General features: G+C 44.0%; 1 protein-coding gene across 1 annotated transcript in view; it reads right to left on the bottom strand.

The window, feature by feature from the left end:
- The window catches only part of ALK (ALK receptor tyrosine kinase), a gene marked incomplete at its 5' end in the record, with an annotated part of 708,017 nt that overhangs the window by 79,574 nt on the left and 603,831 nt on the right, over positions 1–24,612 (bottom strand). The window contains one exon of the mRNA XM_081254750.1: positions 16,922–17,091. Within this exon, the coding sequence (XP_081110876.1) occupies positions 16,922–17,091 (170 nt within the window). The remainder of the gene's footprint in view (positions 1–16,921; positions 17,092–24,612) is intronic.

Raw genomic sequence — 24,612 nt, 5'->3', positions numbered from 1 at the left:
ATGGAGGACTCTTCAACTTTCTCTGTCCCAGCCTTCCAGGCACTGGCTGTCTCTGCCCCTTTTGGAGGCTGACCCTTAAGGATCTGGTGCCCACATTTGCTCTGGCATGCCTCCTATCGGAAAGGCCCACCACAAGGATGTTCTGCCAGACTGCAGAACGGGGAGAAGCCCCTCTCTAGCAAGTTCCCATTTTGCTCTTTCATTCTTTCATTCTGTGTCCCATATATTGAGCTATCCCAGGGCCCCAGGCCCTCAGGGGAAAGGTGAAAGGGAAATCTTGCTTCCTGGAGCCCTGGCCCATCGGGAGGTATCTGTGCACAAAAAAACCTGCCCCACAGGCTCGAGTGTGTCAAGTGCCCCAAGGGAGGAGAATTAATGCACTTTCCCCAGGGAGAGGTGGAGAGAGAGAGAGAGAGAGAGAGAGAGAGAGAGATCGGGCACATGAGAGCGAGCTTCTTGGGCTGGATGTCCCCTTCTGAGTTACTGAGGCTAGATTATCTCTGGGGGCACCCGCGTAAGAAGAGAGCTGGAGAAGGAAGGGCAGGGACCTCCTGGGAGCATCACCTGACTTGCCAGGTCACACAGGGAGACAGTAGCAGAGGGAAGATGGGAACTCGGGCCTCTTGCTTCCCAGGCCACTTTTTTCGCCATCCCTTGCAGAACCATCCAAATTCCTTAATCTCGCTTAGCCTCTTATGTCCTCCATACTACTGGAGAAGTACACCCAGCCCCTCAGAGCCAGAAAGCGCCTATATCCACTCATCTCAGAAAGACTGGGACACCTGCTCCGCCTTTCTCAGGACACACGGACATTTCCAACACTAGCCTCATCCTCTACCCACTGCTGCTGTGCTAGCCTGTGGCTTGGAGGGCTCAGGTGGTGCCAGAGATGGCGGTCCTCCCCATGGAGAGGAATCCAGGGAAAGGGTGGCTGCTGGTTCCCTTCTCCATGACACAAATATCTTTATGAGGGTGAATTAGCAGCCTTCTCTGCGTGGTGGAAGCAGAGTCTCAAAAGGTAAAGTGGGGTGAAGAATGGGCTGTATACTTGGTGGGACCCTGGGCAAGTCACTGAAACTTGTCAGTTATGGTTTTTTAAAATCTATGTAATATGAGTATTTTCATATTGGAAGCCTTTCTTCAGTATGGGAGATTCTAGTTTGTTGTTCCTGTTTTATATTATTTTTTATTAGAAATCTGTACTTCCTTGGGCAGTATTACAAATTATATATCTCCTCCTCTGCCTTCAAGCAAAGATTATCTGAGCACCTTCTATGAGTCAGGCACTGTGTCTGTAGCTGGGAGTATAGAGATGTTTAAGACATGGAACTTGACCTTGAGGAATACGGACAGACTTGTAATTCATATTATTCTCTGACCATGAGATTTCTAAAGTCCCTATTGGTTCTGCCCCCATAGAGCTAGAGTCTACACAGCTTGAGAAAACATTGAATCTGGGCAGTGAGAGAAGTCAAAGAAGACTCTGAAGAACTGAATGCCTAGAAAAGGATGGTAGTGTTGTGGACAGGAGAATCACTCCAGAGTGAGGGGTGGGGTTGGGAGCCAGGTCGAAGGTGTGGGTGGGAAGTCAGTCAGGCAGCTGGAAATCCAGTTGCTTTGCTTCAAATATCAGCAGCCCAGGTATCTCCTCAATTCCAGACTTTGTGCCTGGGAAGAGAAGGGGCTGAGAACACAGGGCTACACTTTCAGAGGCACTAAGAGTTAAGAAAAATGTATGCATCTGTTGACTTGTAAACTGAGCTGTGGATATGACCAAGAATATCTCGAGCAGATCTGAACATCCTGTTATTCTTTTTCTTTTTTTCTTTCTTTCTTTTTTTTTTTTTTTTTGCGGTACGTGGGCCTCTCACTGCCGTGGCCCCTCCCGTTGCGGAGCACAGGCTCCGGACACACAGGCTCAGCGGCCATGGCTCACGGGCCCAGCTGCTCCGCGGCACGTGGGATCTTCCCGGACCGGGGCACCCCGTGTCCCCTGCATTGGCAGGCGGACTCTCAACCACTGCGCCACCAGGGAAGCCCCATGAACATCCTGTTATTCTAAAGGGCTTCACTTATTGCTGTTTTGAGCAACTACTTCTTAAACCAGCCTCACAGGCCAGATCTGTCTCACTGTTCTGCACTCTTGATTGTGGAAATGTAGCAATCAAAAGCAACAACTTGTTCCAAACATCACAGTAAATCAGTGTCAGAAATAGGATTTAAAGCTCAGAGCTGCTAATCTACTCCTTGCTCCAATGGTCTGGGATGTTTTCTGAGAAAGAAACAAGGCCAGATCCTTCCAGAGTTATGAAGGTTTGATTTGTATATGTCAATGCCCGGTTGCACACTGCATTGCTAAGACCCCAGCGACTCCCTCCCTCTTCTCGGATGCCTGACCCAGCCTGCCCCAGGCTGATGGTGCCCGTTGGTAGGCAGCTCCTCCTGCAGCTCCTCTTCCCCCTTTCCGAGCTCCGCTCTGAGGCTCAGATAATGTTTGGTCCCTCACAAGAGCCTCCAACAGTCTTCAATCTCAGTCTCCCATCCTCCATCCCATCGTTTTGCTCATGGCTCTCTATTCCCCACGGCCCAGGGTCCAAAATACTTGACCTAATATCCACAGCCACCCTCTCCAAGGAGACTGCTCAGGATTCTCTGACATAGCCTACTTGGCTATACTTGAACGCACATAAAACATTCCTGTCTCGAAGCCTCTGCTTATCCCGATGGTCTTCTCTGGAATGCCTTTGTCCCTTTCCCATTTCCCTAAGACCTAAATTTTCCTCAAGGCCCAGCTTATAATAAGCGCATTTTCTCCACGCAGGCTGCCCTGACACATGGGGGTCACTGCACCGTCTGAACACTGGCCACGCTCTGTCGGACCCAGCACAACGCTCTGTGTGTTGCTGTTTGCCTCTCAGTGTGGATGCTCTATGTCTCCCACAGCATGCAGGTCCTGTGACCCGGCAAGAAGCTGAGTCACACACCCCTTTCCATCCTCTGTGCTCGATGGGGGCTTAATATGGGTTCGCTAACAATGTGACAGCCAGTGACACTTCTCCAGGCACTTGATTCCCTGTCCTGTCCACAAGACATCTGGATCTGACACTTTATGCCAGTGACTTCCAAGTGTGGTCGACCCTCACAGTCACTTAGGAAACTTAAAAAAAAATTTATTCTTCGGCCCAGTATGTGATGTACTAAGTCAGAATCTCTGTGTATCTCTGTGTAATGCAGGGCCTAGGACTCTGCATGAAAGCAAGTTTTCTAGGTAATCATAATGTCCATCCAGGTTTGTAAACCATTGTCCTATGCTGTCCTGCTAGTTTAAAGTCTTTTCAAAATACCTTTTCCTGTTTATTTGTTTAATTTTTGGTTTGTTTTTAGAAAGGAAAAATTTAGTGAGAGAAATTCTCACTAAAAGTGAGAAAGTGAGGTTTCGCTCCATCATAAAATTTGGGGGCTGAAACATTCATACCTTAGAATAGATCCTGGAATTGATTTCAGCCTTGAATTATGAAGGTTCTTGGAGAAAACTGATCAATGCTCAGAGTAGCTACATAAGGAATCAGTATTCTCAAGTGACACTCTAATGGATGCCAGAGATGGGAGCCGTATTCCTTGGCTTATCCCATCACACAACATGTATATATATATATTTTTTCATCAAACCTATTTCCCTTTTTTCTGGGCACAGAGCTAGGCTACATTCCCCAGCATCTGTTGCAGTTAGTTATGGCTAGGTGACTGAGTCGTAGCCAATGGAAAGTGAGCTGAAGTGATGACTCATAAAAATCTTCCTATGCAAGAATCCTCCAGTGCTCTTTCCTCATTGGTTGCCTGAAGGCAAAGGATTTCAAAACTGGAGAAAAGGGTGAAGCCACAGAGAGAAGGAGCCAGAATCTCTGAATGACCACATGGAAGGCTACTTGCCAATTGGCACGTTCATTTTGAATTTCACATGAGTAAGAAATACATTTCTTTTTGTACAGCCTGAGGATTGGAGGTTTAATGTTACTCTGGGTAGCGTTACCAAAACTACCATATCATGTAGCACAAGCCTAGTTACTCAGGTGTGTTCGATGCACCTGGCGTGGTTGCGTTGACAACTAACCCACTCCTGGAGGTGGGGTGATGGGTAAAGTCAGCCCTCGGCTGGCTGCAGGTCTCTGAGCACAGCTTCTCTCACAGCTGCAGGACCAGGGACAGGCCTGGGGGAGGCAGGATGGGTCTTAAGGAGGGAGGTCTAGAGCGCTGGGACACTAGTTCCTATCTCCCTCTGGGAAGGTAAGGACAGCAAGGCCAAGTTGCTTGTGAAAATCCTTGAGCTGGATGGGTTTCGTCAGTGCAATTCACCCTCCTTGGCCTAACGCTGCGCTGGAGCCCGTCATTCATCTTCTCTCAGTTCAGCCCGATGTTGATAAGCATGCTGAGGTCCTCAGCCCCCGTGGCTTCAGGAAGGGACACATGTGCTGCCACAGCTGGCTAGGGGCGGGGAGCACCTTCTGTTTTCTCCACCGCCCGTGAGGAGGGACCTGGAAGGGCTGGGTTTTCCCTGTGGATATGGACTCAGGGCAGCTGCCGTTCTGGGCCAGCAGAGGCTTGAGGTCTTCCCCGCCCTTCTGCCCCCACCTCTGGTGTGGGAGCCTGTGGGGCTGCTCCTGAGTCTCCATGGTTAGGAATGAACGAACAAATGCAGGCCCACACCGGGCGACAGTCATCGCTCTCTGCTTCTGTTGGCAACGGCTTAATTGTTTGGGGTTGTTTTGGTTTTTTTTGTTTTGTTTTTGGTACACAGGCCTCTCACTGTCGCGGCCTCTCCCGTTGCGGAGCACAGGCTCCGGACGCGCAGGCTCAGCGGCCATGGCTCACGGGCCCAGCCGCTCCGCAGCATGTGGGATCTTCCCGGACCGGGGCACGAACCCGTGTCCCCTGCATCGACAGGCGGACTCTCAACCACTGCACCACCAGGGAAGCCCTGGGTTTGTTTTTGTAGGTCCTTTTCTTCTCTTGTGTTTCCCACTTAGAGAAGTTCCTTTAGCATTTGTTGTAGAGCTGGTTTGGTGGTGCTGAACTCTCTTAGCTTTTGGTTGTCTGTAAAGCATTTGATTTCTCCATCGAATGTGAATGAGATCCTTGCTGGGTAGAGTAATCTTGGTTGTAGGTTCTCCCCTTTCATCACTTTAAGTATATCATGCCACTCCCTTCTGGCTTGTAGAGTTTCTGCTGAGAAATCAGCTCTGTTAACCTTATGGGAGTTCCCTTGTATGTTATTTGTCGTTTTTCCCTTGCTGCTTTCAATAATTTTTCTTTGTCTTTAATTTTTGCTAATTTGATTACTATGTGTCTCTATGTTTTTCTCCTTGGATTTATCCTGTATGGGACCCTCTGTGCTTCCTGGACTTGGGTGGCTATTTCCTATCCCATGTTAGGGAAGTTTTTGACTATAATCTCTTCAAATATTTTCTCGGGCCCTTTCTCTCTTCTCCTTCTGGGACCCCTATAATACGAATGTTGTTGCATTTAATGTTGTCCCAGAGGTCTCTTAGGCTGTCTTCATTTCTTTTCATTCTTTTTTCTTTATTCTGTTCTGCAGCAGTGAATTCAGCCATTCTGTCTTCCAGGTCACTTATCCGTTCTTCTGCCTCAGTTATTCTGCTACTGATTCCTTCTAGTGTAGTTTTCATTTCAGTTACTGTATTGTTCATCTCTGTTTGTTTGTTCTTTAATTCTTCTAGGTCTTTGTTAAACATTTCTTGCATCTTCTCGATCTTTGCCTCCATTCTTTTTCCGAGGTCCTGGATCATCTTCACTATCATTATTCTGAATTCTTTTTCTGGAAGGTTGCCTATCTCCACTTCATTTAGTTGTTTTTCTGGGGTTTTATCTTGTTCCTTCATCTGGTACATAGCCCACTGCCTTTTCATGTTGTCTATCTTTCTGTGAATGTGGTTTTTGTTCCACAGGCTGCAGGATTATAGTCTCTCAAGGTAATTTTGAAGGACAGCACCAGTTCAAATACTGGCTTGATGTGTGCTTAAAAGTTATCTCATTACTTTATATCTCCCTTGTATAACTGGTTTTCTTCATTCTCTCCCAACTTCATCAGCTTCCCCCCTCCCCCCGCCATTCAACTGCCACTCCTTCTGCTGGAATTAATTCTACCTTTTCTCAAAATGGAAGAAACACAAGTTCTCTCCCTTTATTCTAACTGTCAGTCTCTTACAGGGACATACCCTAGTTTTCCTCTTTATAATTATATATCCTAGAAAATTAAGCACAATCCTCCCACACCATCCTAAGCTTTGACATGCTTACAGTGCAGAAACAGATGCTAAGTTCAACTCATTATGAAATGGATTTGGAAACACCATGAATCAAGCCATGCCCTACAAATCACTGCAATCATACAGCCAAATAGAACGTACATAACTTATCACTCGTATGTAGTCTTTATCCCTCAGGATTATCACTATAGAGGCTTTTAGCCACACAGTCTAACAAGAAGAAAATGTTCCCTCTGGAGATATTTAGATTTCTGTTCCCTTTGCATCCTTGGTCCTAATGACAAGTGGTGTGTTTCACAAAGGCATCTTTCAAATGGGATTAATTACACTGAGAGCTATGGCTTCATGTATTTAGACCAAAAACTCCTCAGAGTCAAGATTTTTCTCCTAGTCCATTCTTGTTTCTCATTCACAGAATCCCTGTTTTATATACACAATACTTTCTCTTTGTGTAGCATCTTCTGTGTTGAGAAGGGCATTAGAGGGACATTTTCATTACTTATTCTCACCTGAGTAGAGAAGTACTCTACTCAGTGAGTGAAAATCCAAAGTGGAGATGCAGAGATTTCCAATGAACCTTAGTTTGCAGGTCTAGTTATGCCCCTGAAAGAGTTGTGTTTGATTCCTATTTTCGTAAGTTGCATCACAGCTTCCTCATAGAGCCATGGAAGTTAAAAATGATGATGATTACAGCTAGCATTTGTTGAATCCTCACTGCATGGCTGTCACTATAACAAGTACTTAAAATGCATTATCTCATTTCATCCTTAAAACAGTCCCTTGGGGGTAGATACTATAATTAATCCCTTTTTATAAGAGGAAACTGAGGTCTAAAGAGGTGAAATAATTTTCCCTTGGTCCTGAGGCTAGTCCGCTTCCTATGTACATGTGTGAAGAAACGAAAGCACAGTACTTGGCATACAGTTGAAAACTTGGTATATAGTAGCCATTACATTAACAAAATATTTTGGTTTGGGTATTTTTTTAGGCCACACCTCTTACTCATTTTGAGTTAGTTTCCTTTGCTTCATCCACCCCCTGAGATCCATTGTCTTAATTCCCCACCACCGGCTCCTGCTAGAGACCCCCCCCCCGACCCAGCCCCACCCTGCCTACCTTCCTTCTCTCACACCTCCAGCGGGGCAGCATCACAAGCCCAGGGAGAGTCTCCCCTCTTCCTTCCAGACCATTGTGCCCCCTCCCCGTGTGCCTTTTCAAGTCACCACTCTAGTATGCCTTTGACTATCCCTACTCCAAAACTAGAGCATGCATTCCAATAGGCATCTTTTATTTGCAGGTGTATTAATGTTCCATGTCTAACAAAAGCATAAAAAATAAATACATCTGGTTATACATTTAACGAATCACCTGTAATAGAGAATAAAGTTCACTTCCATAAGGACTGACACAGAAAACTCAGGCCACCCAGTCCCCATGAGAAACCAGCAGAGGGTCAGGCCCTGCATGCTTTCTTCACCACTGCCTGCCTCCCCTTCTCCAAAAATTTCCATTTGTAACTGCTTTGCCTCCACCCCTCCTTCTCCAGGGAGGAAGATGCCTATGGGAGGATGTCACACCCTGGAACCACCCCCCCCAAATTCAGCCAGTGCCTGCTGCCCTTCTGCTGGGCATGCTGCTCCGACTGTCACAGCAGCTGCTGAACCTCCCCTGAGATTCTCTCTGCACCCACAGCAGCCATGTACCTCCCTTCCCCAGTGCTTCACTCCTTCACAATGTGAGGTGCCCGCTCTGTCCCACACCTCTCTCAGTAACTAAGGGGTTAAATCAAGGGCCTACAGGCAGTTAAACTAGAGGCTCCTCCTTAGAGGTCCTGCTTCCATCTCCTTCCACTTCACCAGAGAGCACCCTGTGAAGATGCTCCGGTGTGAAATGGTACTAACCGCCAAAGTCATCCAGCTATTATGTATCTATTTATATTTATAGGAACATACATATCGATAATTACCTTAAACAGGAATGGATTAAATGCTCCCACCAAAAGACACAGACTGGCTGAACGGATACGAAAATAAGACCCATATATATGCTGTCTACAAGAGACCCACTTCAGACCTAGGGACACATACAGACTGAAAGTGAGGGGATGGAAAAAGACATTCCATGCAAATGGAAATCAAAAGAAAGCTGGAGTAGCAATACTCATATCAGATAAAATAGACTTTAAAATAAAGAATATTACAAGAAATAAGGAAGGACACTACATAATGATCAAGGGATCAATCCAAGAAGAAGATATAACAATTATAAATGCATATGCACCCAACATAGGAGCACCCCAGTACATAAGGCAACTGCTAACAGCTATAAAAGAGGAAATTGACAGTAACACAATAATAGTGGGGGACTTTAACACCTCACTTAACACCAATGGACAGATCATCCCAACAGAAAATTAATAAGGAAACACAAGCTTTAAATGACACAATAGACCAGATAGATTTAATTGATATTTATAGGACATTCCATCCAAAAACAGCAGATTACACTTTCTTCTCAAGTGTGCATGGGACATTCTCCAGGATAGATCACATCTTGGGTCACAAATCAAGCCTCAGTAAATTTAAGAAAACTGAAATCATATCAAGCATCTTTTCTGACCATAACGCTATGAGATTAGAAATCAATTACAGGGAAAAGACCATAAAAAACACAAACACACGGAGGCTAAACAATATGTTACTAAATAACCAAGAGATCACTGAAGAAATCAAAGAGGAAATCAAAAAATACCTAGAGACAAATGACAATGAAAACACGACAATGCAAAACCTATGGGATGCAGGAAAAGCAGTTCTAAGAGGGAAGGTTATAGCTACACAAGCCTACCTTAAGAAACAAGAGATCTCAAATAAAGAATCTAACCTTACACCTAAAGGAACTAGAGAAAGAAGAACAAAGAAAACCCAAAGTTAGAAGAAGGAAAGAAATCATAAAGGTCAGAGCAGAAATAAATGAAATAGAAACAAAGAAAACTATAGCAAAGATCAATAAACTAAAAGCTGGTTCTTTGAGAAGATAAACAAAATTGATAAACCATTAGCCAGACTCATCAAAAAAAGAGGGAGGTGACTCAAGTCAATAAAATTAGAAATGAAAAAGGAGAAGTTACAACAGACACCACAGAAACACAAAGCATCCTAAGAGACTACTACAAGCAACTCTATGCCAATAAAATGGACAACCTGGAAGAAATGGGCAAATTCTTAGAAAGGTATAACCTTCCAAGACTGAACCAGGAAGAAATAGAAAATATGAACAGACCAATCACAAGGAATGAAATTGAAACTGTGATTAAAATTCTTCCAACAAACAAAAGTCCAGGACCAGATGGCTTCACAGGTGAATTCTATCAAACATTTAGAGAAGAGCTAACACCCATCCTTCTGAAACTCTTCCAAAAAATTGCAGAGGAAGGAACACTCCCAAACTCACTCTATGAGGCCACCATCACCCTGATACCAAAGCCAGACAAAGATACTACAAAAAAAGAAAATTACAGACCAATATCACTGATGAATATAGATGCAAAAATCCTCAACAAAATACTAGCAAACAGAATACAACAACATATTAAAAGGATCATACACCACGATCAAGTGGGATTTATCCCAGGGATGCAAGAATTCTTCAATGTATGCAAATCAATCAATGTGATACACCATATTAACAAACTGAAGAATAAAAACCATGTGATCATCTCAATAGATGCAGAAAAAGCTTTTGACAAAATTCAACATTCATTTATGATAAAAAACTTTCCAGAAAGTGGGCACAGAGGGAATCTACCTCAACATAATAAAGGCCATCTATGACAAACCCACAGCAAACATCATTCTCAATGGTGAAAAACTGAAACCATTTCCACCAAGATCAGGAACAAGACAAGGATGTCCACTCTCACAACTTTTATTCGACATAGTTTTGGAAATCCTAGCCACAGCCATCAGAGAAGAAAAAGAAATAAAAGGACTACAAATTGGAAAAGAAGAAATAAAACTGTCACTGTTTGCAGATGACATGATATTATACATAAAGAATCCTAAAGATGCCAACAGAAAACTATTAGAGCTAATTACTAAATTTGGTAAAGTTGCAGGATACAAAATTAATGCACAGAAATCTCTTGCATTCCTATATACTAATGATGAAAAATCTGAAAGAAAAATTAAGGAAACACTCCCATTTATTGTTGCAACAAAAAGAATAAAATACCTAGGAATAAACCTACCTAGGGAGACAAAAGACCTGTATGCAGAAAACTATAGGACACTGATGAAAGAAATTAAAGATAATACCAATGGATGGAGAGATATACCATGTTCTTGGATTGGAAGAATCAATATTGTGAAAATGACTATACTATCCAAAGAAATCTACAGATTCAATGCAATCCCTATCAAATTACCAATGGCATTTTTTACAGAACTAGAACAAAAAATCTTAAAATTTGTGTGGAGACACAAAAGACCCTGAATAGCCAAAGCAATCTTGAGGGAAAAAAACAGAGCTGGAGGAATCAGACTCCCTGACTTCAGACTATACTACAAAGCTACAGTCATCAAGACAATATGGTACTGGCACAAAAACAGAAATATAGATCAATGGAACAAGATAGAAAGTCCAGAGATAAACCCACACACCTATGGTCAACTAGGCTATGGCAAAGGAGGCAAGGATATACAGTGGAGAAAAGACAGTCTCTTCAATAAGTGGTGCTGGGAAAACTGGACAGCTACATGTAAAACAATGAAATTAGGACACTCCCTAACACCATACACAAAAATAAACTCAAAATGGCTTAGAGACCTAAATGTAAGATGGGACACTATAAAACTCTTAGAGGAAAACATAGGAAGCACACTCTTTGACATAAATCACAGCAAGATCTTTTTTGATCTACCTCCTAGAGTAATGGAAATAAAAACAAAAATAAACAAATGGGACCTAATTTTGCACAGCAAAGGAAACCATAAACAAGATGAAAAGAAAACCCTCAGAATGGGAGAAAATATTTGCAAATCAATCAATGGACAAAGGCTTAATCTCCAAAATATATAAACAGCTCATGCAGCTCAATATTAAAAAAACAAATAACCCAATCCAAAAATGGGCAGAAGACCTAAATAGACATTTCTCCAAAGAAGACATACAGATGACCAAGAAGCACATGAAAAGCTGCTCACCATCACTAATTATTAGGGAAATGCAAATCAAAACTACAATGAGGTATCACCTCACACCAGTTAGAATGGGCATCATCAGAAAATCTACAAACAACAAATGCTGGAGAGGGTGTGGAGAAAAGGGAACCCTCTTGCACTGTTGGTGGGAATGTAAATTGATACAGCTACTATGGAGAACAGTATGGAGGTTCCTTAAAAAACTAAAAATAGAACTACTATACAACCCAGCAATCCCACCAGTGGGCATATACTCAGAGAGAACCATAATTCAAAAAGACACATGCACCCCAATGTTCATTGCAGCACTATTTACGATAGCCAAGTCATGGAAGCAACTTAAATGCCCATCGACAGACGCCTGGATAAAGAAGATGTGGTACATATATACAAGGGAATATTACTCAGCCATACAAAGGAACGAAATTGGGTCATTTGTAGAGACGTGGATGGATCTAGAGACTGTCATACGGAGTGAAGTAAGTCAGAAAGAGAAAAACAAATATCGTATATTAACGCATATATGTGGAACCTAGAAAAATGGTACAGATGAACCGGTTTCCAGGGCAGAAATAGAGACACAGATGTAGAGAACAAACATATGGACACCAAGGGGGTAAAGCAGCAGGGGGTGGGGGTGGTGGGATGATGAATTGGGAGGTTGGGATTGACATGTATACACTGATGTGTATAAAATGGATGAGTAATAAGAACCTGCTGTATAAAAAAGTAAATAAAATTAAATTAAAAAAAAGAAAGGTTAAAATAAAAAAAAATAGAAAAAGAAATTGCCTAGAGAGCACACGTCTCTACTCCAGGGACGTTGCCACTGCTCAAAACATCTTGGGCACGGCTTTTGGAGCTTTTTCTTGCTACTATTTCTAGTAGGTTGCAAAGTTCCTATCATTTCATGATGAAGACAGACTATGGCATTGTTTCTATCACTTTGCCGGTTTGTAAATGGACAGAAGAAATATCCTTCCATGGATCAATGCCTCCCTGTCAGCAGCCTGTATACACCTATGGCACATTCTCTGAGTCTTGACAGAAGGACTGCTGTGAGGTGGGAGCAATCTGAATATAGCTCTTTCCTCTCAAGTGCCCAGTTCTGGGTCTCCCTACTCACAAGGACCAGGGCACACAATTACGATCAAAGTCTTTCTTACAATGTGATTGTGGCAGGACAGTGCCCAGAGACAAAGAGAGCGCAGGTACCAGGCAAGTCTCTAAAGAGAACTCCCTGTCCCAAGAGTAACAAATGCTGTTTGGGTTCATCTGATGGGACACAGGTATTGCTCTGATATACAGAACACTGTGTAGTAGTATTTCTTAAAATGTGATTCTATCTGTTTTGTTAGATGCAGTTTGAACCGAGGAAGAATATTAGATGGATTCCAATAAGTGAAATTCCCAGTTAATTCAGCTGGAATTTGAAAATACGTGCAATTTCCCTCAATACTTCATTCTGTCAACATGCATTTATTGTGGGCACACTATGTGTTAGGTATGGTACTAGACAATCAGGAAACTGCAATATAAGACAGACCTGATTCCTGCCTTGTTGGCGTGTATATTTAGATAATAAGAACAGAGAGCAAAGAGTGATAAATCATTACAAGGTGTTTCAAGAGTCATGAGACTGTATTGTATGTTTACTATACAGTCTAGGGGTCTGGGGATGCTTCTTTAAAAAGTTAAGGAAGAGTAGTAATCAGGGAGATGGAAGGTAGAAGAACATTGCGTGTAGAGAGAATGGCAGGTGCAAAAGCCTGGAAGTAAGAACTTATCACGATGCAACTGAGTTGAAAGAAGTTTAGTGAGGTTACCAGGTAGAGTAATAGAAGAATGTATAAAAAGGGGCTGGTGAAGTTATGGTTGGATAGAGCACATGTGGGCCTAAATGAAGGTCTCTTTAAAGGAAACTGAAAGGCACTCTAAAAACCACAGAAGCCATGGAAGGATGTAAAAAATGAGGAATAATTAGATTTACGTTTCAGAAAGTTTATCCCAGTTTCCTTGTGTAGACTGGATTGGGTGGGGATAAAAAATGGAGGCAAGGAGACAAGACAGGAGGTCACTGCCATATCTAAGTGGAGGCCACTTTCATGTAATGCCCAGGGGCTATGACAAGTTTCTAGAGCCTGGGAGCTCTTTAGGGCTAATCCATAAGCCCTAATAAAGTTGCTTTTAAAACTTTGTAATGTCTGGAGGTTGGGGAACCTGGGAGCAGAGGTGATTTGGGACAGCATAGGGAATGAAGTCCTTGCCCTCTCAAGGTCCATGGCTGGGGAGCTGTCCAAGAGGCAGGTGCTGAATAGCTGAAGCCAGGACCTGCCTAATGACACGCCATGGGATGTGGGCAGATGGTAAGGTGCCAATGTCTATCTCAGGGTTGGGAGGAAGGGAGTTGATCTTTGCCTTTTATCCATTTTCTTTGTCTCTTTCCTTATTTATTTTCTTCCTCTACCTTCTCCAGCCTCCCATTTTCATTTTCTGGCAATCTGGGCAGCTATAGCTCACTCTCCCTGAAAGTAAGAGGGAGAATGTGTTTCCCCTTTATAAGAAGTCTACAGAGCACTGATGACCACAAATTCACATGAACACGTACCCCCATCTTAGGGTTGCATGACTGGTTATTATTGCTAAACTGGCCATCTTAGCCTTTTCTGAGGCATTAGATGGGGGGATATTATTATTATTATTATTATATCATAGTTATTATTAGTAGTTACTACTGACTAAGCATTTACTGTAAGCCAGGCAGTTCACCAAGCACTTTACTTCTCCAAGCCTAAGAGGTAGACTTTATTATCTTTGTTTAATAGAATATGGCTTGGGACTTCCCTGGTGGTGCAGTGGTTAAGAATCTGCCTGCTGATGCAGGGGACATGGGTTCAATCCCTGGTCCTGGAAGATCCCACAAGCCACGGAGCATCTAAGCCCGTGAGCCACAACTACTGAGTCTGCGCGCCACAACTACTGAGGCCCACACGTCTAGAGCCTGTGCTCCACAACAACGGAAGCCACTGCAATAAGCCCACGCAACGCAAAGAAGACCCAATGCAGCCAAAAATAAATAAATAAAATAAAAACATTTGAAAAATAATAGAATATGACTTGACTTGGAAGATCAGCGGTTGTGATTTGTGCCACGTATTCAATAAATTATCTGAGGCCACAAAACTAAGGGATGATGATGCAGGGTGTGGGAAATAAACTTCACTGACATGTACTACACATAGATGCTTTTGACAGTTACTTTACTTAGTTTTGTAATAATCCTGTAAAATTGTACTGATATTATACTCATTTTTCAGATGTAGGTGCCAAGGCCCAAAGAGGTTCAGCAATTGGTCGAGGTCACACAACTAGTAAGCGGCTGAGCCAGTGTTTAAACTTGGGACTCTCTGACTCTAAAGCCTGTGCTCTGTCGTCCACAGTTCTACTTTAGTTTTATGGGGCAGTCACATCTACAGTCTAGTTGGATTTTAGCAAGTGAAAGCTGCTCCGCCTCATTCTCTTGCAGTTCCATTTGCCTCTGGGTCTTGATGCCTCCTGTATCATCTCTAGTTCCAGGGAGTGGGGAGGGCGGCATCCCACATCAGAGCATGTCAGTGGTGGGCAGGCACCTGGTGAATGGGGCCACTTGTGTAACTGCACGTTTATTAGGTCACGAGGCATCATTCAACCAAGCTGGCCTTTGTCTGAATCCCCACAGGACGGTTTGGTCTCAGTATCAATATTGGAAATGTCAGTCTGGTAAACAGCCTTTAACAGGAAGGAGGGAGGCTGAGAACAAAGTCTCCTTCAAACAAAACTCTAGCCGATGGGAGTGAACAAAATCAACGTCTTACTTGCCTCAAATCCCCTGGAGTGGCTATGAAAGAGAGAGGACTTGCTGGATTGAGGAGAAAAAAACCTTTTGATTCATCTGAATTAATTTAGCATTTCCCAGGAGGGAGGACTCTGGCATTACCCGCCTGTTCCCCATCCCCTGCACACAGGCCCCTGCAATCCCGAAGGACAGAAGACTAGTCTGTGGTGAGGGCGCCCACACTACCCCTTCCTCCATTTTAATTAAATCCATTTGTCCTGGGGGCAGCACTGAGCCCTGGGATGTCCAAGTGCTTTGATCTTTAACCCACACACACCTGAAGGAGCGGGAAGCTGCTGCTCAGAGGTTGATGGCATCATCTTATGATAGCACAGCTTGAGTTATGAGCTCTTGGAAATAGCAGACTCTGAAATCTGGGTGAAGAGTTTGAGACCCAGCTATATATTTACAAAGCTGTGTGTCAACGGGCATCACCCTCCACTTTGCCTTAAGCTCTTTGCCCTCATTTTTCAAAGGATCCACTAGAACAGCAATTTGAATGTATTGGGGAGTCAAAAGCAGAGGCTGCTCTGGATCGTAGGGTTTGACATTTAGCCTATTAAAGACGGCTTAAAGATCCCTTCCAGATCCATTTTTCTGTCCCATTTATATAAATGAGTCCCTCCCTCCCCGTCACTTTTTGGTCTGGAACAGACCAGCACCAACGGTCGAGAGTTCAGTGTGACACAGCGGAGCATCACATTAGCAACTGTGCTGGTCAGGCACTGCTTGCTCCAGGCCGACTGCAGGTGGCAGACTGGTGCCATCCTGGGGAGACAAGTGGCAGCTGAGCAGAGAAGTTACTGCTCCATTTCTGAGCCACGCGGAGTTAATGATCCTCTAGTCCAACCCTCTCAGTTTAAAGATGAGGAAACTGAGGTCCAGAGAAGTTTAAGGTTACAGAGGACATTAGTCCTAGAATCTAACTAGGAATCAGGGCCTTTGGTAGAAGCACTCCCCTGTTTACTGAAGAATTTCTCATCCACCTGCTTTGGGGACCAGGCTCCACAGAGCACTGGACTGGGATTGGTCAGAGCACCAGTCCTCACTCCAATGCCAACTTGCTGGTGCTTCACCTCTTTGGTTCTCAGGGAAGGAGAACCCTGTAAAAGGGCAGAAATGAGGATACATAAGGTCTGTCCTACCTATGTCACAGGTTTTCTTATTGTTAATAAGGAATAAATAGCATGTCAGATGGAAAAGTACGGCAAAATCCATTAATTAAGAGAAAATGCCATGTACATATAAAACCTGATTATTCTTTGGGGGGTCATATGAGTTGTTCGGTTTTACTTTTTCCTACAGATACTGGAGGCAGCCAATCAGGCCAGGCCAGAGGTGTGAGAGATACTCATCTCATTAGCATGGAAATCCCTCAGAGAAACTCAGTGCTTCCTGTAAGCCTGCAGGAAGTGTGTGTGTGCACGTTTGTGTGTGCACGTGTCTGTGCATATCTGGATATGTGTCTTGGGTAGAAGGAATAGGGGGAGGGAAGACAAGGCCCCCCTCTGCATTTTGGCTGATAGAGGAAAAGGGATTGATGGGGCTGGGTAAAGGCCTACCTGTCGGCCACATCAAGGAGAGGCAGCGCCGTCCACTGCCACAAGCTCAAGCCTTCCGTGGTGGCAACATGCCAGATCATTCTGCTTTGTTCCTTCCCGGTTTTGTTCTCCACCAGCACCAAGGAGACGTTTCCCTGCAACACTCCACGGATGAGCCAGGACATTCGGAGCTGCGAGGGAGAGAAGAGCCAGAAGGACTAGGTGTTACTGTTGAAAGGAGACGGTAGCTCACCTCCCTGGAATTCTCAGGGATTTTGCTGGAGACTCAGCCAAGGTCTTCCCCGTGAGGAGAGCTGGTCACCCACAGCCTGATCTCGCTCGCTGTCTCCCAAAGTGGCTTTCACCAAGCTTCAAGGAGCTGGGAGGGCGAAACTGATGGGCAATTTTGGAACTTCGTTCAGGTTGATGTCATCATCCTAAACTTCACAAGATTCTGCCTCTAAGGGTATATCGAGATCAATAGGGTATTAAATGAACTTCCTAAAGAGGACCCAAAGATGATTGTCTGTGGCCCCAATTCACTTTGTGACCTTGGGCAAGTGATTCTGTGATTCAATTTCTTTTAGAGATTTAGGTATCATTGATTTTTATTCCTTCCCCAAAGAGTGTAATTATTTTATTTGAATGGTACCATGTCATGTCTTAGCTAACTGGAGACCCTATGACTTGATACCTGTGGCCTCTGGTGGGCAAAAGTGAGATAAGAATCTACCTATAAAGATCTTTTAATGTGGTATCTTTTTTTTTTTTTTTTTTTTTTTTTTTTTGCGGTATGCGGGCCTCTCACCGTTGTGGCCTCTCCCATTGAGGAGCACAGGCTCCGGGTGCACAGGCTCAGTGGCCATGGTTCACTGGCCTAGCTGCTCCGCAGCATGTGGGATCTTCCCGGACCGGGGCACGAACCCATGTCCCCTGCATCGGCTGGCGGACTCTCAACCCCTGCGCCACCAGGGAAGCCCTAATGTGGTATCTTTCAGAATGAGGGTGCACACTTTGCCTAAAGCAAGATATAATTATATGTTTTCATTGTGTCTTTATTAAAGGTTTCTATGGCATTGTACCCTAAGACATGTGAAAGGGAGCTGTAACTAATCTATCTCAGAAAGTTTAAGTACAGTCATGCCCAGAGGCAGTATATACTATAAACAAGGTCTCTGGTCTTTGTATTTAAAATAATAGAGGTTGTATGTTTGACAGACAATCTATAAAAAACATTTAAAACTTAGGACAACTACAGCATATCATTGTCCTAAATATTCCTGTTCAGATCCTGTAATAAAAATGGCTATTATGGAAAGGAAGATAAATTATGTCCTGTGGCAACCTGGAGTTTTCATCAGCTATGGTCCCTCCTTTTCTCTGATTCCCATTGTTTGAAGACATGCTTCTCTGTAAATCACTACTGCTTTTCTCCTAGCCTCTCAACTCATGGTTGACTCACGATTTGATCAAAGAGGTTACGTACCATGAGGCACTGAAGCAGAAGACTCCCGGCCCTGTTGCATACCAGCCCTTCACTAAGAAGACCACCCCTGAGCCTGGTAAGCCTGGTCTATATAACCATATAACCTCTTCGCTTATACCTTTCCCATTTTCCCAAATCCAGTGTAGCAAATACTTGTCTCCATGGCATATCCCAGGATAATCTCACAAATCTGTTAAATTTTTTCACTGGTCCCACTTGGCTTTCTTGAGCACTCTGGATGCCATGGCTGGAAATTTTAATCCTACGCTTGCTAACTAAACCCTCTCAGCCCTCAGCTCATTATCCTGCAGCGACCAGCTTGGGACAATGCTTGCTACATGCTTTTTCTCCTTTTGCTCCCTGGCCACAGAATATTGCTGATTTGGACTGTTGGACCTTAATGTCCTGGATGGTTCACGTTCATGGTACTTATTCGTCCACTGGTGATTCCCACAGTTGATTGCTTACCACACATAGCACAACGGGTGTTTCAAACTCTTCCTCGATTACTGACGCTGTTACCTCCTGGTCCCCAATTCCCGATCCATTATTTTGATTCCTACTTCACTGATAAAGAGTTACTGTATCAGGTGCAATCTCCTTCAACCTCGTTTTCTTCCCACAGCATAATTATCTATTTATCCACCTACTCTCTTCCTTTCCTGTCTTATAGGAAGATGTGTCCTTCACTTTCTTCTAACCCCTTCTCTTTCCACCCTGCTACCCTCGTCCTTGCTCTCAATAACAGCTCTTCCTTTCTTCAGCACCTTCGGAGTCTCTGTACTTTCTGGCTCCTCTATTTACAAACAAGACCAGGTTTCACCTATCCTGGAAAAATATTTTTTATTTGATCCTGCTAGCTCCTGTGGCTTGCAACCTATTTCTGTACCTCCATTCAGATGTTAACGTTTTGGATAACTGGTACGTAACCACTGCTTCTATTTCCTTGTCGCCCATTCTCTCTTTAAGTTCCTTCGATCTGGCTTCTATCCTCATTACGCTAAAGTAACATTCACCATGTCCTCTGTAACTTGCTCTTTGTACTCTCTCCATAGCCTCCAAAAGTGCCTCTCCCTATCCATTCTCTCTCCCTTCTAAGTTCTTCTGTATATCTCTGTCACATTTTCCTGTTTATCACTGCCATCTGTGACTCTGCAATGGTTTCTCACTCCCCATCAATTAATATCAAGCCATTCACATTCCTCTAAAATCTAGACAAATCAACTTTCTAGTCATTCAATGGATATTTATCAAGTACTTTTGCTGAGCCACATGTATCCTCCTAGGATGGTCTAAGCGCTCTAAAGTGTGAGAGATCTGGATTCAAAACTTGTTCTTGCCACTTTGGTAAATTTGAAGCTCAGTTCTCTATTCTCTAGGAAGGGAATTGTTTTATCTACCTTACAAGGTCATAGGGACAATTAGATGAGATAATACATAGTGCAACAAAATATTAAAAAGGAATTTTCGCTCAAGCCCTGAGGCAATAGATACTACATTTCAATGGGAAGTCTGACAGCATAGCGATATACAGGGCTTTCAAGAGATGTGGATGAAAACAGGGTACACATTTCTTAATCCCTCAACCAGACTGTGGATATCAAGAAGTTGGTGGTTGACTACTAGGAGAGAGTTTTGGGAAGGTGCTTCTGGTGTATCCTGAGCTCCAGCTCACTTCACCTGCCTGTGAAGACGGCTCCCTTTTCCGTCCAACTCAGGAGAGGGTGGTTTTAGTGCTACTATATCAAGCGCTCAACATTTACCCCTGTAAATTGGGAGCACAGCGGATTAGTGTCAAGCTCTCACCTGGAAAATCTAAAGTCTGAACAAGAGGGTGCTTAGATGCTTTGATGGCAGAACAAGGGAGAAGTGACAATTTTGGGTGGCCTGCACTCCCAGAGTTTGCTGGGGCAAAAAAAAATGCATGAGGGCTGCACATAAACTACACTAGAGGGGGCCGTGTACAAAGGAGCCCATGTCAGTCATGTTAGATCTTGCCTGCAAGGGCTGCTTGGAGGGGTAAATAGAACTCAGCAGAAGGAAGCTGCAGGTATCCTGAGATGCCCAAAGGCAGAGTAAGCAGTAAGTGACCAACCGGATGGGAGACACATATGCCCTAGTCAAGTCAAAAGATTCCCAGCCATAGTGGAGGGACTGGGGGAAAAGGTAGACCTCCAAACCAACCGCAAAAGTGCCCCCTGTGAGAAATAGTAAGCCTTAAATACTTGTCACATCTGGAGAATACCAACGCAGGACACGACAACAGTCTGGGCCAAGTAAGAGCTTCCCTGTTCTCCTTACCTCTTCTCCTCCCCTGCACTGAAGATCTTGACGGGTCAGAAGTTAGCAAGAAGAGGAGGAGAGTTGGATGAAGAAGGAAGAGGTCAATGATCACCCTCTCCCCGATTCCAGACTTTTAATCTGCAATAGGGCTAAGAGTGGTAGGGGGAGGGGAAAGGAGGACGCCCTGACTTTAAGCAAGACGAAGTTTTGACGGGATGGGAATTTTGATTTCTCAATACGCCTGTGTTTTGGGTTTTGAAGAGACTTTAGGTCTGTATTACCTTAGAGTGACCAGATAAGCTGTGGGAACTGCCAGAGTTTTCACCCAGGAGTCCACAGGCTGCGGCTAAATGAGTGTGGGTTCCTAGATTCCCCCCACAGGTCTACATGCCAGATTTGCACCTGCCGTGCGTTTTTCTGCTTCTGTGCTTTTGATCCCTCCATTTCTCTACCTCCTCTTTCCTTCTTGTCACTTAAAAAATAAATTGTTTTTCTTTGTTCATGGAGCCATTTCTTATAATCTGTCTTAGAAATGACATCCCCCTTGTTTGAACTCTTATAACGGAGGCTGGGGGGACCGTCATGGGGTGTAGCTCTGCTGCCTTGTCTTCCCTCCTACCCTCATCCCCCTTGGGCCACAAGTTGCTTTAAGGCAGAGACTGTCTTATTCACCTTGAATTCACAGTAGTTGTCAAGTGTAGGCACATGGTAGGAGCTGATCAATGTAAGAAGGAATGAAAATGTATACATATACAAGAAGACCCTCCTCTTTACCAGGTTCCCCTCTCAGGGACAGAAACCAGCTCTGTATCCTGTGAAGCTCCTTAGCATTTGCCTGCATTCCAGGGGTCAGGTTTCAAGAAAGTGAGGAGGGTCTACCCACTTCGCAGCCAACTGGCTGTAGGCAAACTGTATAGTTCTCAGTTGCTCTTAGGAAACTACATTTGAAGTAGATTCTGCTAGTGGCATGAGCATGTCGGTGAGATACAGTCCTGTCTTATACAATAGACACGGGGCCATAGACCAGTGACTGCTGAGCTTTCTCCATCTTCCTGCACTATATTTTATGACAATAAGCCTGGGCAAGAGAGAACTGGGATGGCTGCCGAGGGATGGTGCTTAGGATGGCATCCTTAGCTCCTGAAGAGGTCTACCGGGCTCCCTCTTGGTATCAGTCCTTGAGAGACATGACCATCCATTCATTCAACAAATATTTATTGCATACCTTCTCTGTGCTGTACATTATGCATATCTTCCCTGCCCTCAAAGAGCTTATCGTCTAGTCAGGAAGTCTGAATTTAAATGAGTAACTGCAATTGTGCTGAGTACAGCAAAAGGGAAAGTAATCAGAGCCACTTGACAGTGAAGACATAAGACAGTCAAGTCAAGACACTTGACATAAGATAGTCAGGATTTGGGTCAAGATGGCCACTTAATCCAGTTTAGTGCTATGAATAAATCGAAGAATTAAAAATTAACTTTCATCTTACAATATTACCACCTATTTAGAAAACATATATCTATAGCCAAACTCAAGCCAAGGTGTGCACTCTCTGAGTTTCAGCAAAGTCTAGTTCTAGAAATGGATGCAAAAGGTTTGGAATAAGATTGCCTGCTGGCAGCCAGTGAGAAGCTAGCAAAGCATGCTTTTTGGCCATTTATTTTTTTCATCCACTGAGTGTTTGGTAAGATGAGGTAACCAGGCAGATGCTGTTCTTTCTCAAGATACAGGCAGTGCAGAACCTAAAGCCTTTCACTTAACCATTTCTCACCTGTACTTACTCCCAGTGATTCCAGATTCTGCCTCTAAGAGTCAGTCAGTGCTTTGCTACTCAAAAAGTGCTCTTCAGGCTGGTGTCATCCATGTTGCCTGGGAACTCGTTAGAGATTCAGAATCTCTGGCCTGACCCCAGACCTACTGCATCAAAATCTGCAGAGAAGCATGGAACTAGAGAGCAGCCTCTAGGGCCTTGCCCCTCTGCTTCTATCACTCGTCCCACTGCCTTTCCAGAACACACCAGAAGCAACTGCTCTTTGTATCAACATTCATTCTCAGGTGGCTTGTCACTCTATCCTTGTTTCCTTGCCTGTTGACAATGGGATAACTTGGAGTTTGTTCTCCAAGGCCAGAAAGAATTAACTGTATGAGTTTAAGCCAACCACTTACTCCTTCTGAACCTCTATTTTCTCATAGACAAACTTGTGATAATAACCATACCATCCCTGCTGGCCTTAAAAGGTGCTTATAAAGATTGAGTGGAGCTTCCCTGGTGGCGCAGTGGTTGAGAGTCCGCCTGCCGATGCGGGGGACACGGGTTCGTGCCCCGGTCCGGGAAGATCCCACATGCCGTGGAGTGGCTGGGCCCATGAGCGATGGCCGCTGAGCCTGTGCGTCCAGAGCCTGTGCTCCATAATGGGAGAGGCCACAGCAGTGAGAGGCCCACATACCGCAAAAAAAAAAAAAAAAAAAAAAAAGATTGAGTGAACTAAAGAATGTAAAAGTAGAGTTCACATGTAGTGAATGAAATGGTTAAACCTGTGGTTTTCAACATGCTTTGCAGATTAGGATCACCTGGGGAGCTTTCAGGACAACCCACATCTGGGCTCCACCCCCAGAGATTCTGATTTAATTGGCCTTGGGTAGGTCCTGGGCACTGACAGTTTTTCAAATCTCTCCAGGTGATTCTAAAGTGCAGCCTAGGCTGAGACCACTGGGAAGATGGGGCTACTTAGTGCAGGAAGCAGCCTGGCCTTCTCGATGAGGGGTCCATTTTCATCTTGGACTTTGAGTAAAAGGCAATTATTAAATAGCTAAAAAGTGGCTTATGATGTGCTCACCATCACCAAGGTATAGAAGGAGTGTTTTTCCTGCAGTGTGGGAGGACACAGTCCTCAGCAGAGGGTCTTCATGTGGCTGCCACACAATCCTTGGGCAAAGACCAAGAATGACCTTGAGAGTGAGAGAGCCGTGGGCTGAGGGTGAGCAGGGATGATCTGAGGATGCAAACAGTACCAGAACTATCATCTTGGACCTACAGGATAAGGTCCTCAACAGTTTCTTAAATAGAAGAACTGGAGGACGGATATCAATTCTTACAGAATATCCCTTATTAATTACTTGTATCTAAGTGTATAGAGCAACTATATGTGAACAGATTGAAGGCTGAAGTCCTTTTTGAAATCTTCCATTTTCTTTACATAGCCCTAGGTTAAATAACCCTTTTGATATCATTATATATGGATACTCAAATCAGGTAGACCTGGTTTGATCTTGACAGTCAAGTTCAGGTACCTAGAGTAGGCAAAAAACACTCTTGGAATTTGATCTTAATGAGACCAGTTTCTATCTGGTGGCCTACAGGATAAAGCGCTTCATTAATTGGCTTTTTTTTTAACATCTTTATTGGGTATAATTGCTTTACAATGGTGTGTTAGTTTCTGCTATATAACAAAGTCAATCAGCTATACGTATACATATATCCCCATATCTCTTCCCTCTTGCATCTCCCTCCCTCCCACCCTCCCTATCCCACCCCTCTAGGTGGTCACAAAGCACCAAGCTGATCTCCCTGTGCGATGCAGCAGCTTCCCACTAGCTATCTATTTTACACTTGGTAGTGTATATATGTCCATGCTGCTCTCTCACTTCGTCCCAGCTTACGCTTCCTCTCCCCGTGTCCTCAAGTCCATTCCCTACGTCTGCAATTTATTCCTGCATTAACTGACTTTTTATTGAATATTAGAAAGCTATACTAGGCACTCGTACATATGCTGTCTCATTTTACACTCACAACATCCCTTCCTGTACATATTATCATACCCATTTTTCGGATGTGGAATCTAAGGCTTAGAGAGGTTAAGTATGTCATGCATGGTCACTAAGCCCATATGCTGCAGACCTGGATTCCATACTAGGTGCTATGTTCCTTCTACCGTATCTATA

The sequence above is a fragment of the Mesoplodon bidens genome (genome assembly GCF_964165515.1).
Source record: "Mesoplodon bidens genome assembly, chromosome: 14".
NCBI lineage: Eukaryota > Metazoa > Chordata > Mammalia > Artiodactyla > Ziphiidae > Mesoplodon > Mesoplodon bidens.
This window is presented reverse-complemented; position numbering and strand designations above follow the sequence as displayed.